General features: G+C 42.5%; 1 protein-coding gene across 16 annotated transcripts in view; it reads left to right on the forward strand.

Moving 5' to 3' along the window:
• SAMD4A (sterile alpha motif domain containing 4A) overlaps positions 1 to 19,411 on the forward strand; it is a 203,428-nt gene that overhangs the window by 58,060 nt on the left and 125,957 nt on the right. For 2 of the 16 annotated variants that reach the window (XM_008524950.2, XM_070594223.1), the window contains exons 1-2: positions 8,036 to 8,579; positions 14,481 to 14,719. The exons of 13 other annotated variants lie outside the window; for them this stretch is intronic. In XM_008524950.2, the coding sequence (XP_008523172.1) occupies positions 14,635 to 14,719 (85 nt within the window). In that variant the 5' untranslated portion in view covers positions 8,036 to 8,579; positions 14,481 to 14,634. Of the gene's footprint in view, positions 1 to 8,035; positions 8,580 to 14,390; positions 14,720 to 19,411 lie in introns of those variants that run through there. One more of the 16 variants, XM_070594233.1, reaches the window with a different exon arrangement.

The raw sequence follows: 19,411 nt of genomic DNA on the forward strand, positions 1-19,411 counted from the left end.
AAGCATTAAAAACTTTTGTGCATTTTAGGCAAAGCAGAGTCTTACTATTTGACTCTCATTGTCTAAGCCCTAGACTCTTGGCCGTAATTGTCATTCATTCAGACTTACTGCACATGAGGCAGAGTGCTGAATGTTGGGGCTGTGGCACTGAACCACACTCACGGCCCCTCCTCCGTGGAGCTGACACTCTAACGGGGTCTGGTGAGCTTGTATACCTGGCATGATAAACACACCCCCCGCCCCACCACAAAGAAAACCAGTAACTTTAGATAGTGACCCTAGTGAAGTCACAAGATAAACATACATTTACAAATAAACCATTTAATAGTAGATATAGAAAGAAAATACAACAGATGATATGATAGAGTGACTTGGCTATACTCTGTTTTTGGAAAAATCTCAACCCAGCAATCTGTTTGTTTGTAATTATTTAGTTCTTTGAATAAGCAGTGTGTGTGTATGATTGTGCATACACAACACAAATCAAAAGGCACAAAAGTGTGCAGTGAAACGAAGTCTCTTCCCACCAGTGCCACAGCCACCGAGTTTCCCTTTCTAGAGTAGCCGCTCTCTCACCTGTGACTTTGTATAGATGTGTACAAACAGGTATTTGCATTCCCTACAAAGGAGAAAACTCCAAGAGGCTAAGCTCTACCCACTGTCTATACTTCTTTCACTTAACAGAATGTCTTGGAGATCAGTCCATATCAGTATATTTATAACGCCTCCTCCTTTTGATGGCTGCATAGTATATCACCATGGGAATGAGTATTGGGAGGCATTATAGTAAAGAGACCAAGAACCTGAAGTCTGAATCCCTACCTTACTACTTATTGGCTCTGCGTCTTGGGTTGATTATCTAAGCTCTCTGTGCCTGAGCTTTCTCCTCTGAGGCAGGGCTTATAATAGTACTTAGCTCATAAGGTACCCAATGCATTTTTCTGCCTCTATGTATGATAATTTATTTAAGGAGTTCCTATTATTGGACATTTAGGTTGTTGCCAGCATTTTGCTATTAGAAGCGACACAGTAATAAATAATCCTGTAACATATATCATTTCACACATGTACAAGTTTATATTTAGCATGAATTCTTAGAAGTAGAGTTGCTGCTCAGATGGCTACGTATGTGCGTTTAGGTTTTGATGGATGTTGCCAACTGGCTGTCTGAAGAGGCTGTACCAAGCTGCGGTCCTCACTGCAGCGGGTGAGGGTGGGTGTGGGGAATGGAGGCAGGGGTTGCTTTAGGTTGGGTGGTCAGGTTAGGAGCTACCGCAGTGACCCATGGGAGAGAGAGCATGGAGCTTGTGTGCCTGGGGTGGTAGCAGAGACGGAAGAGGTGGAGCCTGCAGGCTTTGCTGATAGATTGAAAACAAAGGGCTGAGGGGCAGGGGTTGGGGGTAGGGAGAAGAGGAGGACAGAGAGAGAGAGAGGACTCAAGGATGATGGTGCCCTCTTGGTTCTATCACTCACTAGAGGTATGCCCTTGGGCAATAATCTCACCTCTCTTTGCTTCACTGTCCTTTATAAAATGAGGAGAATAATTTCATCATTCTCCTATGATGTTTATGAATACATGACAATATATGTAAAATGTTTTAGTTTGGGACATGTTCAGTTTGAGATGCTTATTATATCTCCAGGTCCAATGTTGAATAAGCAGTTCGATCAGGGGCGGGGGTGTAAATTTGGGAATTGTTTGCTTTAAATGCCATCTGTATGGCATGAGACTGCATGAGATCACCAAGGGAGTGAGGGTGGCTACAGAAGAGGCAAGGACTAAGAACTGAGTCATTGCAGCGTTAAGAGGCAGGGAGAAGTATAGGAACGTGCAAAAAAGATGAATAGGAGCCGTCAGTGCGGGTTGCTGGAAGGCAGGAGAGCCTGGATCCCTAGCAGCCAGGTACAGAAGGAGCAACAAGGAGGAGAAACGATGAACCGTGTCCAAAGCTGCTGATGCGTCCAGTAAGAAGAGTCTTACCTCCTTTCTCCTGGAGAAGAGATCTAGGGGACAGCACTGCGTCTCAGCTCAGAGGAATAGTGAAAAAGACGCCTAGCAGATGAGAGCTGTCAACAGCATCCTCAGAAGGAAAAGGAAGCATCTTCCTCCAGCAATTCTGGCTTCTCAAGAAGGAGAGAAAGGAGAAGGCGTGGAAGGTAGTTTTGTAAGTGACACAGTGATGTACTTCTTGACCCTTCTTTTGACACTGGTAATGTTTAATTGGTTCTAAACAGCCTTTTAGGATCCCCATCAGATGAAATTTCTTTCCCTTTTGTTTCATGTGCCACTCAGGATCTCTTGAATTCTTGAAATTTTTATTAGGAATTCCTCAGACACCGACAGCTATGCCAGACCACATAGCTTCTCTGCTAACATGTTGCTCTTACCTTTAAGGAAGGTCTCAGACAACAAAACGGGTCAATTATTGCACCAAGACCCAACCTTGCCAAATGGTCACTGTCCATACGTCCTTCCTTCCTGGAAGTGATATGAATCTCCAAAGGCTATTTTTGCTCAAGGAAATTATGGCACAACATATGGAGTCTTCACTCTCCAGAAACAGAAGAAAAGTCTTGTCTTTGCTTAAGCAAGCCACTTGGTGAATGCCACAGGCTTAGGGCGTCTGCGAAATCCTCATGATTCCCGGGGACCGTATCAGAGCTGCAGCACGGAGCAGCTGGTCTTAGGAGCACACTGATCTGACGTTTCCCATGATGCTGTGCGTGGAATTTGCCCCATTTGTCATGCTGAGTTGGCTCTGCTAGTGCCGTACGGTCTCTGTGTGCATTAATATTTTACCTTGAACCCGGTCAATAGAATTCTAGAATATTGGCATTCTAACAGATATTATAACCTTTTAGCATTAAACGTCTTCTGTCTTAACCAGAACAGATGTGAAAGAAAAAGAGAAGGCATAATAAATTATCAAAGAGGCTATTTGTTCAATTCCCTGATCTGAAAGCATTTTCATCTATAAGTGCTGGGTTCAAAAGCAGATTCATCCATCAGTAACAGTTTCCGTTATTATTCTTTGAGCAACAAGAGGTTTCCCCAGGAGACTAAGCCAGTCACTTACTGTGTTGTTTCAGGATAGGTTATACTCTGAGTTAGAATAGAGTCTCAAAAGTAATTTCTATTATCTTGGAAACTATTTATTTTAATTTCTAGCCAGACTAGAAATTCAAAAGTTAGTTTTATTATCTGGATCTAGTGTCTACTGATGTTTTAGGAGACTGGACATATGGCAGTTCTATTTTAAATGCTGTTGACAAAACGTTCCTCCCTAAATTCAACAGGGTTGGTTTACCTTTTGTCATTTATTATGTTTTTTAAATTGGACTAAGTTTAGGTTTATTAACCTTAGGGTGCAAAATCCCGTCTGTCCCTCTAGACGCCTGAGCAAGGTTGGCACAGTAGAGGGAGGGGGCTCGCTGACTCCAGCAGGTCACTCGAACCTCGCTGAGCCTTGTTGCTTCCTCTCTGTCATGGGAAGTAACCTGAATCACAGGTGATCGTGAGAATTAAGCAAAATGTCTTATGTGACGTTCTTAGCTCAGTGCCTGATGCCTGGGGGTTTGGAAGAAGGGGCTGCTGTTACTGTTGTTGCTGCTGCTGTGATCTCCTCTGGCCTGCGGTCTTGATGATGTCAGAAAGGAACGTGGTGGTGGAGCTTTGGTGCGCTGTCTCAGCATCTCTGCTTCTCATGTGCGTGCTGCACCTGTATCTAAGATAGCTTACCCTCCTCTACCTGCCTCTGTCTCAGCGGAGGCATCACGTTGGAGTAGGGCATGTAGGTGTAGGTAGTTAGGTAGGGGTAGCCAGCCTCACCATGGGGACTGCTTCTCACAGCCACCACCAGTTGGGCCACATGAAGCAGTGGCAGCTAAGGTGGCCTGCTGGGGCAGTGTCAGTGGTTGCCTTCACTTCCCTATGGGAGGGCTCTCTCATGCTTGAAATCTCTCTGTGCTTCTGGGCAGAGTCCGCTTCCCCATGTTTGACTCTGGGTTTTTACATTGTTTTTCCTTTGCTTTGGGATTTCAAACAAGCCAGCCCATATCCGCTCTGGATGCTGGTGGAGCCAGCTCCTTGCCTACCTTGGGTAGATGTTTTGAATGTCAAGTTGGTGTGGAATAAAACACACAGACACATCCACATGCACACGTGCACACACACTTGCATGCTACCAGTTACTAGTTCTAATACATCTGGCTCATTGGTGAGAATGTAAGAGGTCTAACATTCTGCTATTGACAAACTACTCCCTTTTAAAATGCCAAATCCTTGCAATTCTGCTTATTTTCGATAGGATCTGTTTGACTAAAAAGTCTACATGAGTTGGTTAATTAAAGCAAAATATTTGTGTTTGATAAAAAATAACCTTGGTATTTTGTTTTCCGTGCGTCTTCAAATTATCACCTGCAAACCTGTCACCCCAAGCACGTCAAGGAGAGAGTGGCTTCCTCTGACCTTCCCCCAGAAAACAAAGCGTAGGACCACTGCCTGGCCCCTCTCCTGGGAAATGTTGTCTCCTTCTCTCTCTCCCTTTCTCCTTCCCTGTTTCCCTTTCTCCTTCCGTCTCTCTCTCTCTCTCCCTTTCTCTCTCTCTCTCTCTGCCTCTCTGTGTCTCCTTCTCTCTCTTTTTCCCGTAATGATAGCTGACAGGTTTTGTGCCATGGGATTTCCATGTTTTCCTCTGGTTTTGTAAATTTGTTTCATGACTATAAAGATATGTAGCTAGTCTCTGAAGTCTCATATCTATGTTTGGATGTAAGAGGTCCCACCTGACACAGAATCAATTATTTATTTATTTAGAAGAAGAAAAATGCAGAATGGCAAAGATATTGTCAGGATTTATAGATCTCATTTTGGTTGACTGTCTCTTGGACAAACCTGTTTGTGACTCCCCACTGAGGAAGCCTGTTCCCAGTGGAAGGAGCTCCTTTTCCGAATTTGTACTATGCTGGGTGGTCCTGTAGTTGTGAAGAAGCAGGCAGTTTTGTTGGTAGACTTTCTGGTTTTCGTTAGCAGTCTGGTGGTGACAGCCAGTTTTAGCTGTCTCCTCCTGTCCTTGCTCACAGGAACGGTGCTGAACACTCAGAGGTGGCACGAGGGTTTGGGGATGGCGGCAGCTTCGTCAGTGTGCCCTCACTGCAGCCGTCAGTTGTCGCCGCAGCAGGTCGTGCCTCTGAGAATGAGAGCATTGCTGATTGGCGTGCCTGGTGCACGGGGCAGGCTGTGGGGAAAATGCTGTGGCATGATCTCTGTTGATTTCCCAACAATTACGTTCTCCTGGCTTCCTACTGGCCTTTCTCTTACACACACACTACGTTTTTCTTCCATTAGAAAGAGTTTCCTTTTGGTCTTTCCCGCTAGGAATCTTGTAGGGTTTTTCTCAGTGTCTCTAACTTCATCCCACTGCTGCTCTCTGGCTTTACCTTTCTCTGCTTCACCCTTTCAATCCTGCTGAATAAAAGCTCAGCTTTGACTTCCTGATGCCTTTATCCTTTCATTCAACAGTCTGTTGAAAAGAAAAGTATGGGCTTGGAGGGAATTGCACTTAATCATGAATTAAACTCTCTGGGTCTTAGTTTGTTTTCTTATCTGTAAAATGGGGATAATATTATTACTTATCTCATGGAGTTATTGTCAGATTGAACAAGATAAAACATACAAAGTGCTCAGAAAAGTGCCAGGTATATGGCCATCAAGCAATAAAGGCATCATCATTGCCATCTCTTTATCACCAACATCTCTGGGAAAACACTGGGCCTGTAGGCAGGGATCACGTGTACTTTTTTTTTTTTTTGGTGAGGAAGATTTGCCCTGAGCTAACATCTGTTGCCAATGTTCCTCTTTTTTTTTTTTCTTTTTTGCTTGAGGAAGGTTAGCCCTGAGCTAACATCTGTGCCAGTCATCTTCTGTTTTGTATGTGGGATGCCTCCACAACATGGCTGATGAGTTGTGTGTAGATCCGTGCCCAGGATCCGAACCCACGAACCTGGGCTGCCAAAGCAGAGTGGGGAGAATTTTAACCACTATGCCCTGGGGCCAGCTCCAACCATGTATACTTTTGATATATGATTATGTGTTAGGGCCTGCAGATCACAACCCACGTCGCCTCTGAAACTCATTTCATTTCAATTTTCCCTTCTATCTTACATTCTGGATTTTCAAGGAATAGTCTTCTTCTTGCCCTTCTTTTCTGTACTGTTCTGCTACACTCATTCATCTACTATATTTATATTTGACAAAGCAGTATTATAAATGTTGTTGAATTTAATCCAGATAATAGCACTGTGAGACGGAGGCACTGTACTCTCCATTTTATACATAACATTTCAGATCAGAGAGAGTACAGGTTTTGCTTAAGGTAACCAGCCAATAGGAGGCAGACCCAGGACTCAAACCCAAGTCTTCTGACTCCGAGTGCAGTGTAGTTTCTATGTGGAGCCATTTTTTGAGTGAGGAGGACAAATGACCTTTAATTTCCTATCTGAGCTTTTATGAAGAAGTCAATAAATTTTAAGCTCTTGGAAGGTGGATATTAGTTCTAAGTTTCTCTCTAAAATGCATGTATCTAGCTTCTCCCAGCACTGTCACTTGAACTTATTTACCGGGTCTCTTTCCTGACATCTCCCTGAGGGCAGAGGACTAAGGTCATGATAATATGGATGAGGCTTTGTCTAGGCTGGAAAAGTACAGTACAAGAGGACTCCATTCAACAAGGGGCACCAGGTGCACCCGGGGAATTGGAGGTAGGCAGAGATGACGCAAAATGGGCTGGTGTTGCAAACATGCTACCCTCGAGTAGGTCTGGCATCGGCTGTCCCCAGAAGAACCCTTCTTGAGTCCCTCTGGCCCAAATTCAGGCAAATCTTCGCTCTACTACCTGAGTAGAGTGACAGTGGGCGCAGAGTTTATTCATTCACTCGTTCAGCAGACCGCTCACTTAGTACCAGCTGTGTGCTGTGTTAGTCACTGAGGTCACAGGGATTAAAGACCCTGCTCAGTGGCTGGTCCAGCTTCCTGGTTTCTGGCTGCTGGTTGGGAGGTGGGGGAGGAGGGGGAGGGATGGAAAGTCAGATGAAAGAAAAGCATTCTGAATCGAAGGGGAGCAAGTCTGCTTTAACCAAACCTCCAAATCCTGCACTTCTGAACATGGTACCATAAGCCTGTGAGCATTAATAAACGTTGGGAGATGTGCCACACAGTGTCACTGGCCTTCCAGAACCTCTGAATGATGGAGAACTCTGCAGAGGCCAACATGTGGTTGGAAAACCCTGGACTGTAAAGAAAAGCAACTCCCTTTTCAAGAAGGTCTCAAGACAGTTTCCTGATTCAGCTGCGTCTTTAGCTCCTCTGACATCTGGAGAGGAAGACAGATGTTCAATAAGAATAAAGCATAAATCAGCAAGAAACTTGGTAAAAATCATTAAGACAATAGGCAAGAACAGGGGAGTTAGAACCCTGGTCCAAGAACTCCATCCCTTAAAGAAGATGTGGTATATATAAACAGTGGAATGTCATTCAGCCATAAAAAAGGAAACCTTGCCGTTTGTGACAACATGGACGGACCTTGAGGGCATTATGCTAAGTGAAATAAGTCAGACAGAGAAAGACAAATACTGTATGGTCTCACTTATATGTGGACTCTAAAAAAACCCCAAACACATAGATACAGAGAACAGATTGGTAGTTTCCAGATGGAGAGGGGGTGGGAAGAGTGGGTGAAATGGGTCAAAGTGGTCAAAAGGTACACACTTCGTTATAAGATAAATGAGTCTTTGTTACGGACTTAGTTGGGATGTCATGTACAGCATAGTGACTTAGTTAACAATACTGTATTGCATATTGGAAAGATGCTAAGAGAGTAGTTCTTAACAGTTCTCAGAAGAAAAACAAATTTTTAAGTATTTGTGGTGACAGATGTCAACTAGACTTATTATGGTGACCATTTCGTTATGTATACAAAGATCAAATCGTTATGTGGTACCCCTGAAACAACTACTATGTTATATATCTGTTATTTTTCAGTTAAAGGAAAAGAACTCCATCCCCTGCTCTGCTCACTTCTGCTCCTCTTCAACAGACCTGATTTTGAAAAAGAAGAACAATAGGAAGGGGAGAAACAGGAAAGTACCCTTCAGCATTGTTCGCCCTAACGTGAGACTCACTGAGGAGGCCCTCGTTGCTCTAACTGCACGTGAACTGACCGTGGACCTTCTTGACCCTGGGGTTGGTGACAGCAAGTGCGGGCCTCACCACCTTGATGGTTTAGTTTCAAAATCCAAAGCTGTTCTTCTGACTTTGTCACTAAACCAGACATTGGCCCGTCGGCCCTTTTATGGAAGTGCCAGCCTTGAGCTAGGAAGTCTCCTGGGCCCAAAGATTACAGCGTGAGCTCTCGATAGGTGGTTGTTATCATTTGTAGTAAACATTTTAAAATAGCCCTGAAATGCCTTGACAATAGGCTTAGATATTTTAATTTCCATTTAAGCAGGGGCAGGGGTTGGTATGCTGTTTGAAGTTTCGTGGTGTTATAAGACACTTGAGAAATACGTGTGGCGAAATATTCCAGGTATGTTTAAATCATCATTTATTGCTTATTCTGTTGTGCCGTCAAAGAATGTTTTGTTAAGAAGGTCACAGGGATTTGACTGACTTCTGCTTGACTGAAAAGTGTAGTGGAAAACTCTCTTCTCCAGGTTGAAAAAGAAATTAGTCACAGGGGTTGTTTGCACTTTTCGCTTAGAGAAGCGAGGCCTCTCCAGCAGCGGACAGGGGAAAAGCGGGGCTCCACTGTGAAAGCATACTCAGCTTGTGGGGAGCTGAGCTGAAACTGCTCCCTAAAGTTATTGACATTCCATGAAACCAATACCCAAGGTTAGTGGTCCAACAATATGGATGTATTAATTTTAAGTTAGCTTATTTTATTTCTAACTAGTGTAGTTATGAGAATTAGACAAAATATATACAACAATAAATTTGAATAGGACTCAAGGATTTAAAGTGAAAAAGTGAAAGTCTTAATTCTCTGCCCCACACGAGTCCCACTGCCCAGATATAACTACTAAATTTTATCCTTTCAGAAATTGGCTATACATATACAACTATTCAATACAATACATCTTTTATATGAATTTTTGAAAGACTTGGCCAGTTTCTTTAAATTATCTTAATTACAAAAACAATATACACCTTGTAAAAAATCTTCAAGCAAAATCTGTTTTTAAAAAAAAAGCACAAGACGGGCTGGCCCCGTGGCCGAGTGGTTAAGTTCGCGCTCCGCTGCAGGCGGCCCAGTGTTTCGTTGGTTCGAATCCTGGGCGCGGACATGGCACTGCTCATCAAACCACGCTGAGGCAGCGTCCCACATGCCACAACTAGAAGGACCCACAACGAAGAATATACAACTATGTACCGGGGGGCTTTGGGGAGAAAAAGGAAAAAATAAAATCTTTAAAAAAAAAAAAAAAGCACAAGACTTTAGATTTATGCATATTGAATTTTATTTCCTTCCACTGAAAAATGAATAAGGCACTCTGCTGGAGAATATATCTGAATTGAGGAAATATAACTCAATGTTATAAAAGCATCAAAGTATTAAAATAAGCTTTCATTTTGTTTTAGATCTCTTTAAAAATGCCAGCAAAACATTTAAGGCATTCTTGCTTAAAAGTGCTTTCATTTGATGATTCAAGTTCTGAGGTCCAGAATACTTCTCCATTTCCCCCGAGTCTTGAGTCTTCAGAAGTGCTGTGTTTTGAAAAACCTCTGAAGAGGGTTTCCTGTTTCTTTCCTTCTTTTGTTTTTCATATAGTTGGTGGAATTTTGTTATATAATACTGTGATTCTTTTGTTTTCCAAAATGAATTTAAAAATAAAGAAGTGTTAGGGGCTTTCCCAAATTAGCCGAAATTCTCCATCCTTTGTATTGTTACTCTGTGTCTCATTTTAGATCAGTAACTCCTTCTATAAAGGCCAAGTAAATTAAAGTGTATGGTTTTGGGGTATATGATTTTGACTGATTCTACATAGTAGACAAAATGCATGACTCCAGGATTAGCTTTCTCCACATGATCTGACTTGTTGGTGCCTTAGAGCCTCCGGGGTCCCCCCCTTCCTGGGCTCTGCTTAGCATTATTAATGGTTCCATTAATTTTCACATCAGGGAATCAGCTCTTAGTGAGGGAGGCTGAATCTATATCGTGCGTCAGTACAGGGGAGAGCCAGTTGAAGACGTTTTCAACACTACCTGTCCAAGAGGAGGCTTAGAGGCTTCTCTGCCGGAGCTGCCCAAATAGAGGGCCCTGGTGCAGCCCAGGTGTACCCCCCATGCTCTGGCGCGAGAAACACCTGGAGGGCTTGTTCAAACACATAAGTGGGCCCCACCCCCGGAGTTTCCGACGCAGTGGGTCCTTTGTAGGGCCCAGGAATTTGCAAGTTCCCAGGAGATGCTGCTGCCCTTGGTCCAAGTCACGCACTTTGAGAACCACTGGCCTAGCACCTCCGGAAGCCCTAGCCAAAGAAGAATGGATGATGGTTCGGCAGAGCTAGTGTGCTAGCTTTGTCTCTTGAGTACATACAGCCACTTCTGAGTTTCCACTGCTGACAGCAGGGAGAGGCATGTCAGGCCCCCAATGTGTGGAATGAGTATCCCTGTTTTATTTGTTCAGTGGGATGATGGGCCTTTAAGCACTCAATGCAAAATAGTGTCCCCACGGGCTTTGAGTTATAAGTCTCTCTTCTCTCTACTATTGTTTTGTTTTTCAGATTTTTTAGAAGATTATTATGATTAGTTATATCCTGCCCATTTAACCACTTTTCGCATTTCACTTTTCAAGTGAAATCATCCTTCTTGCATTTAACTAATGGAAAGTTATTCAACTTGCCAAGCAAGGTTCCACCGTCCCTGAGATAAATTTTCCGAAGAACTGGAAACTGTGCAGCTTGCATACAAGAAGCAGAATGGAAACGTTCAAATTTATGTTACTCTGATAGATATTTTCCACGGTTTGATATTTAAGTAATATCCATCACATTGTATCTGAAGACATCCATTTGACTCTGTAAGATGAGCAATTGCATTCAGGATTTCTTTTCATCTTGCTTTTAAGCTCCTCAAGTATTATTTAAATTTATTTTGTTTACAGCTCTTTAAAATAATTGATATCATTATCAGCAGCTAACATTAATGGGTGGTTATCATGTACCGACTATTGCTATGTGATTTACAGGTGTGATCCCATTTAACTATCACAACTACCCTAAGAATTATCATTTTCTCTGTTTCACAGACGCTTAAAACTAGAATGATTAGGGATTAAATGACTCTCCCAAGGTCCCAGCTAGCAAGTGGCAGGACAGAAACTCAGGTACAGAGCAATTCCAGAGCCCAAGTGCTCTCCCGTGAGGCGATCACACCTATTAAAACATACTTTTTAAAGAACTTTCTGTACTTGGCACCGGTAAATATTGGTCCTGCCCTCAAGAGCGTTCAGTCTAAAATAGCCTTACTGAACAGACAGTAGAGACACAACAGCTGAGCAAGCATTGAGAAAATGTATAAATTGAATATTAATATGTAAATACTCTGCACAGAAAAGAAGTTTTAGGAAAGTCATGTGTATGTGGGACAGGGCAAAGGGTATGTAATTTATTTTTCCCTCAAAATTTGGTTGATCTCAGGGAAGAATGTCTCAGGAGCTCCCTAAAATTGAAACATGAGGTCTTGGTAAACAGTAGGTTGAAAGGGCTTGTTGGGTATGGCACTTATTCTTGCAGAAGATTTCGTTGTGAGAGTTGAGTGTTTTCCACAGGGAATAGGCTCCAGCACTGTCTACTAAGACTTTCTATGATGATGGAAATGTTCTGGTAGCTGTGCTGGTCACTTGGTGCCCACCAGCCACATGTTGGCATCAAGCACTTTAAATGCAGCTGAGGAACTGAATTTCTAGTTTGAGCAAATTTTAACGAATTGAGATTTAAAGAGCCACATGTGGCTAGTGGCTATCATATCGGACAGCATCGGGACAGTAGAAGGCAACAGGAGGATTAAGTAGTAGGAAGCAGGAATGGAGGTTCACACACATGGACCTGCGCTTGGGTGTAGAAAGAAGCCCTTGTCAGCCCTCTGGAAGGACACTTGTTACAGCAATATGAGGAAGCTGAGGGACAACCAGAGGAGGTGTGGAGTTTCAGACATGAGACGACCAGGACAGACGCAAGACTGAATAGAGGGAGGAAGAGGAAAGGGCAAATTGAGACTTCTGTGGTGGGGAACATGGCAGGATTTGGCAGCTGACTGACTGTGGGTTGAAGTACAGTGGAGAGTGGCAGCTACGTCAAGGCTTCCAGCCCGGTGATGGGAGAATAGCTCCTTTTTGCAGTGTCTAATTTGTGTAGGTATAGGGACATCTAGCTGGAGGTGTCTTATAGACAGAGTGCGTATCCTGAGGCTACATCAGAGAACCAGGTTGGTAGATGGATAAATAGATTTAACATTGCATAGAGGTAATATTTAATCCGTGTGCACAGGTAATATTCAGAGTTGTTGTGTGTTTAAAAAATAGCAGGAAAGTCAGTGTGACTGGAGTGGGGTGAGCAAGCCAATCGTGGTAGGAAATGAAGTTGGAGGGGTAGCCTTATAGGCTACTGGGCTCCCAGGAGCCGTACAGTCCATGTAAAACTTTGGATTATGTTCTAAGTGTGATGGGAATCCTTTGGAAAGTTTTAGAAGGAGAATGAAAGAATTTCATTGGACTTTGTAATGCAAGAATTTCATTGGACTTTGTAAATAACAGCTCTGAATGAGGTACAGAGAATAGACTTTAGTGAAAGAGTAATAGTGGAAGCCAGGCACTCGCTCAGGTTAATCCAGTATTTCAGGTGAGGACGGTGATGGCTTGGACCAGGATAGCAACAGTGGATGTGGAGACAAGTGGTTGGATTCTGGAAATATATTTTCAAGGTGAGTCGACAGGATTTGTTGTTGGATGAGATGTGTGGTGTGAAAGATAGAGGATTCAGGGATGATTCCAAGCATTTGCCCTATGCAACTGATTGGTATCGTTTACTGAGACGGGAAACACTTGAAGAAGTACCAGGTTACAACCAAAATCAAGAATTGAGTTTTGGGCATATTAAGCCAGAGATGCCTATTAGACCTCCTAGTGGGGCTATCAAGTAGGCAGTTGAACATGTGATTCTAGAGTTGTCTCATGATTAGATGAGTTGTGGTTATTAAGGTTTTTAGGGGAAGGAAGGAGCCAGAAGAGACAAAGAAGCTGAGTGACAAGAGTATTCAAGAGTGGGACAGAGGTTTTAGGAAATGGGAAGTCACAGGATCCTGTTTTGGAGTGGAGGCTTTGACCCAGGGGAGGAACATGCCAGTCTGGTTATGGTGCTGTTGAAACAGAAACGGTGGTTTCCAAAGGGACCAGAGTAGTGTGGTGGTGATCGCTGGGAGAAAGTCCTCGCTGGGAGGCTTTGGTATAGTTCTCAAAGAAGGGAGAAGGTGGGGCGAGGAAGAATGGGAGATGTAGAATTTAAGATTTAGTCGAGTGCCAACATGGCAACTGGCTAGAAGTCAAGCTAAAGCATGACTTTGTCACGGTGTAAGTGAGTTGTTGCCAGCTCCTTGTGCATGAAAGCATTTTTGGGCTATTTAATCAAATTTTTATGCCTCAGGGTTGAATAACAGAGTGGGAAGTGTTGACTTAAATTGTTTTTTCAAGCAAGCATAAATGTCAGAATTTAGAGAATTGTATGCTGAAAAAAGATTATTTTAGAAGAGGGAACTTTTTTTCTACTTGTCCTCGTTTGCCTATGAGTATTTGTCACACATAATCATTTTGCCTGCTTTTATAAATGTAGGATTTCCATTTACATAAAAATAAGTATTTCGTATTTTTTCCCATTAAAATGACCAGTGTTGATATATTCAGTATTCGTTCCTCATCTATTTAGACTTTTACCCGTTAGAATGATTACTATAAAAAACCCCAAGGTTTTCTGTCATAGTTGCTGACTTACAATGCACCAGTAGGGCCATGGAAGGGGGCCTGGGGACTGTTTGCTTAGGGAATGCTTATTCCAGAGAGAAGTCTCTCGTCTTCACTGATCCTCACCTGACAAGGTCGACAGAAGAGAAGTGAACGAGAGTGAATTAAGTCAGTCAGACTCACAACTTTATCAGACAAAAGGCTTGGAACAGGGGTTTACATATTGTTTCTAGAAAAACCTTTACATCGTTTATTGATTCACCAGTGCATCCTGTTCCTGAAGCTGTATGAGTAATTAATAATTGCTTAAATAGGTAAAATTAGAATTCCTTCCATGATCCTGTTTATGGACAAGGATCCTCATGTTATTGGCTAGTGTTTTTTCCCTTCTCGCATTTGTTGGAATGGCCCCATTGTCGAAGATCTGGGGGCATTAGTTGTCAGTGACTCAATCTTGTCCTCTTTGTCTCATTACAGTGGCTCCTGCGACTGGATTACTTATGTCTTGTGGGTTGGCAGTGGGGAAGAGGACTTCCTTCTGACACTTGTGCTCAAGCAGCTGTTTCTCTTTCTCCAAAAACGCCAGTTTCCCCAGCCCCCTGCTGGTTCCTCCCTGCTGAGAGGCCAAAATATGCCAAAGTCACTGCGAGACCAAGTTTATCCTGTGACAGTGCAAATGACTCCCATGCCTTTTCTGCCCTCAAGCTTTTCCCAACGTAAGCTTTCATCCTCTTTGTCAAGAGCTTATTTTGTCATCTTGCTTCCTTTCCCTATAAATAATCCATTTTTCCCCACCAGATTCATAGAACAGAGGCGTGCTCATGTCATATGTGTGCACTGGGCATTCTCTCGGTGTTTTTACTTGCTTGACCTTTTAGTTCTTTGCTCTCATCCCTATCAGGATCTCCAAGCTGAGGTCATGGAAGGTCGGAGTTAAAAACGGTATTGACTGAATCTATTTCATCAGAAAACCAAGCACCGTGCTATCTCGACATCCGCAGAAGTTTTACCCTGTCTGAAGTGACCCTTGCCACACATTTGCTTTGCTGTTTTCATTTCAATGTTTCGAGGCCCTGGGGATGGGGAGGAGCTGTAAAGAAGAACAACCCGAGAATGGCAGATGAGCTCAGATGATCCGTAACTTTTTGGCCTTTCTCTTGGTTTAGAATTCCTCAAGACTATTATAGTGACTTATTTCACTTGACTCAGAATACCAGTGGTTTGGAGCTCCTTAAGTCACTTACAGAAGGGACAAATGGTTATGGTGTCTATCAACTTGCTGCTTATGGAAATGCCTTTTATTATGATGTTCAGAGTAAAGAGGGGGTGAAGTGGACACTAACTTGATGAGATTTCACAATCGCTCGTATTCGCACTCAAGGAGTTCAGCGTGACATGAGTCATGACGTAAAATGACTAGTTCTCTACTTCTATTTGGTTTGACACATTCAGTCGTCATTTAACCAATTTTCTCGATGGGATGTGAGCTTATGCTTTCTAAGGATGAATGAATGCCTTGCAATTAATGGTTGGTATGTTGGAATTTAAGCATATTAAAGGATTCATTCTTTTTTAAAACTTACTAATAAATATGCACTACTCACAACGAGATTTTAAAAATAATCTCTTCTGAGTGATTAATATGTATATGTAGTCCTGGGATATCTTATTCTGAGATTTCCATAGTATGTATATTGATGCATTTTCCTTTAATAAAGAATACTTTATACATATGTATACATATATCTCTGTGTATATGTATATATACATATATATTCTAAAGTGGTAATATATTCATCATAGAGTATTCTGCTTAATCTTTATTTGACCACTGAAGGCATCCCAAGTTTGGAAGGGCCATTGGTATTTCCTCATAAACAGAGTCCTAGGCCTTGGCTCTTGTGTAGACATCCGAGGAAACACCATGGCAACCTTCCTGTGCCCGTCGCGGTAACTGTGTTCACCATCCAGAACATTATTCCTTATGGCTAATTCACCTTGGTCCTCTTTTCCTCTCTTTTCCATTTGAAGGTTTAGAAGATAAATTACACTCAAGAGTTAGAGTTTCTCCGTAAGGTCACGCCACAAGCTGTAGAAAGAAAACCAGAAAGTTGCACTTCCTATCTTTAATTTAACTTAATTATCTTTACCTTTATCTTAATTCCTGGCCTGTGCTAAACCTCTTAGGATCTATGTCCACCTCATATGATGAGCCAGAATTCTGCTTGTTTCAGTGGACTGGAGAGAACTGTGGCTGTTATACCTCCATTTGCATGTTTCCTGGCCATATAATAAAAATGGTAAAAGAATGAAGTGGTCAGATCCCTAACCTTTCCATTTCTTTGCTTTATAAATGAATAACAGTGATCTACTAGTGAAAGAATGTAGCTAACCAGTGTCATTTGGGATCTTCTAAAGTAGTGCGGAAACTCTGCATTCTTCAGACCAACTTGTGGCATGCCAGCACATTCCTCTCCGATGAGGTGGAGGAATACTGGTGGCCGGGCTGGGATTTGTAGGGCTAGGGCGGGGAGCTGCTGTTTAAAAATACATTTAATTATATTCCTTCTCTGCAGTAATATTGATACCATTTTTAGCCCATTACAGATACTGTGATTTTCATTTAAATCACGTCCATTATCTTATTGACCTACTTTTTATTTTGTAATCAAAATGTTCTATTTTTGGATAGCTTCGCCCAGAATCTTTTCTTAAAAGGTTACAGACCCTTGGTGGAGTTTTTTTTTCTTCCATATCTGCATATGGATGGTCTGCCTCTGTGTTCACTGTATTATAGAAAATGCTACCATATTGTTCCTGTTAAGAGTGTGGCCTTTCTCTATTTAATTTGGCAGGATGCCATGGGACCTCACATCTGGTGACTTTTTTTTGGTAAATGGGTGGAGAGAGAGTTAAGAAATTCTCTTTCTATTCAAATGATAAGCAGAGGTCTGGATTCTCTTTTCTTCCTCCTCTTTCTTTGCTCTTTCTCTGCTCTTCTGCCCTTTCTCTTTTTCCCAGTGTTCTCTTCTTTACTCCCCAACCCTCTCTCCTATGCTGTAACCCTCATACAGATCTGTACTCACGCATGCTCTCTCTCACATGCTCTTTGTGAGACCCTACTTATTTCAGGTCTTTGTCTTGTCGATGTTTCTTTCCCTGCTCTTTTCTTACTGCCCTCTTCCTTCCCTTCGCTTTCTTGCTGTCAGCAATATAGGCCCATTTCTTCATTTCTCTGCTCTGGCTGGAAGCTCGCTCTGGGAGAACCCCACTGGAGATATTCCTGGGGCTCTGTTCATCAGCAAGTCTTTCCTCAGTGTCTGACCAGGGCCTTGGGACCCCTGGGAACTTTGCAGTTTCCCTCAAGGTTTTCTTTTAATATCATTTTTCACCATCCTTCTTGACACATGAAGGTACCTTGCACTTTTCTCCTGACAATGAATAGAAACAGAGAATCTTAGGATTTAGAGTGACTGACCATCTCATTTTGCAGGTGGGGAAGCAGAAGATATGAGAATGGTATCTCCTGAGATTTTAAGGCAACTTACTGGCAGAACTGAGTCAACATACATCTCCCGCCTCCTGTTTTGGGGTTCTCTTCTCAGCACTCTCTTTCTTCGCTAGGAAGTCATGTAGATGTTGTGTCTGGTTTCTTTCAGTGCTCATTTTTCTCGATCACTCTTAGCCTTCCCAGATTTGTTAGGTTCAAATGTATTTTAGAGTAACTGAGCCTTAGGTGTGTCACTTTCTTGTCAAAAGAAGACACAAAGGGTGAAGTGCAGTGATAAGAGTCTCGCTGGGTTTTTGGGGATTTTCTCAGGATTAGTATTTTGCTCCAGGTCCTTTCTGTTGATGTATTCATTCCTAAGAACCGGTAGATGACTACGACACATAATATTCGAGCTTGAACTCCTTCCTGCCTAACTGGAGTCTCCCTATTACTCAGGAAACCACATTTAAGCTGTGTCCTGAACTCTGCCCAGCGTATCAGCTCAGCCAGGAAGGATAGGGAATTCCTACTCATGGCAGCCACTTGGGGACTAAGGGAGTAACTGGAGGTCAGGTGAGAGCTTAGCAAGGAGGTCAGCAGCACAGGATACTTTTCAGCCACTGAGATGGTCTCTTTGTTTTCTAAATTTTCACTGTGATTGAGGCAAAACCCAGGATGTCAGTCTCCTGGGCCAGTGACCCTACACTTTGGGACTTTATAATCTAACAACAATTTTTTTAATTGAGGAGGATCAACATAGGGTTGTTAGCTTTTATCTTGGGAAGAAAGGATATTAAAAACAGTAATAATAAAATTGCCTTATAATGTTATAATCCTTTCATAAAAGAAAAGATATTCAACACCAGAAGTAGGAAGAATATAGTCTCAGAATATGGGATAGTTCTCTATACCACACACATATAGCTTCTGGAAAAATTCATATTGTATTGTTCAGATTTTTCATATTTAGCCACAAGCCAGCATAAATTTTGCCCCAGAAGCAGTGCTGATCTGTGATACTTGGGAACCACAAGCCTTCACTCCATGGCTGGTAATCCCCTGTCCCTCTCTCCAGGGAGAGTACAGAGGACACGTGAGGAGGATGGCATATAGAGCCTCTCATCACTGTCTGGCACATACATAGTAAATGCTCAGTAAATGATGCTTATTTTTATTCTCTCCTGGAGAAGTAAATTAGGCTGGATGTCTATTTCAGGTTGGACTTCAAGGGACACTGCTCTTCTTTGGCTTTTTTCATTGTAGACTAGGGTCTGATCTTCAGCTTTGCAGATCTGAAATTTGATTTGATCAGCTACCTCATGGATGGTCTGTAAAGACTTACACTGCCCAAGTTCACAGGATGCTAATCTATAAGGAAAAATGCCAGCTTATTATTTTGTGGATAAAAGATATGGTTTTCAAAGACCACATCAATGGCTTGGTCTTCCAAATCCCATATCCTCCCCACAGTGGGGGAGAGGTGGGATGGTTGCTGGGGTGGCAGTCACGATGTCTACTTTCCTTGGAGAACACAGAATCAAAGCATAGGAATTGGTTGACTGAGTTTATTCCAGCAAGAGTAAGGTAGAGCCCATTTTATTTCACTGGCATTGCTTTCTCTCTCTTTCCATTGGACATTCCTCTTCCTTGAGAGACAGTAAAGCATAGTGGTTAAGAGCAGAGGCCCTGGAGACAGAAATGCCTGGGTGGGAATCTAGACTTTACCTCCTACTAGTCTGTGACATTGAGCAATCTATTGGACCTCTCTGTGCTTTAGTTTTGTCATCTGTAAAATGGAGATAATAATAGAATTTGTCACACAGGTTTGTTTTGATAAGGAAAGGGGTTGATACATCTAAAGTGCTTAAGAGTGTCTGGCGTATAATAAATGATCAAGTATTTATTATTATTAATAATA

Source organism: Equus przewalskii, chromosome 25 (assembly GCF_037783145.1).
Source record: "Equus przewalskii isolate Varuska chromosome 25, EquPr2, whole genome shotgun sequence".
Taxonomy (NCBI): domain Eukaryota; kingdom Metazoa; phylum Chordata; class Mammalia; order Perissodactyla; family Equidae; genus Equus; species Equus przewalskii.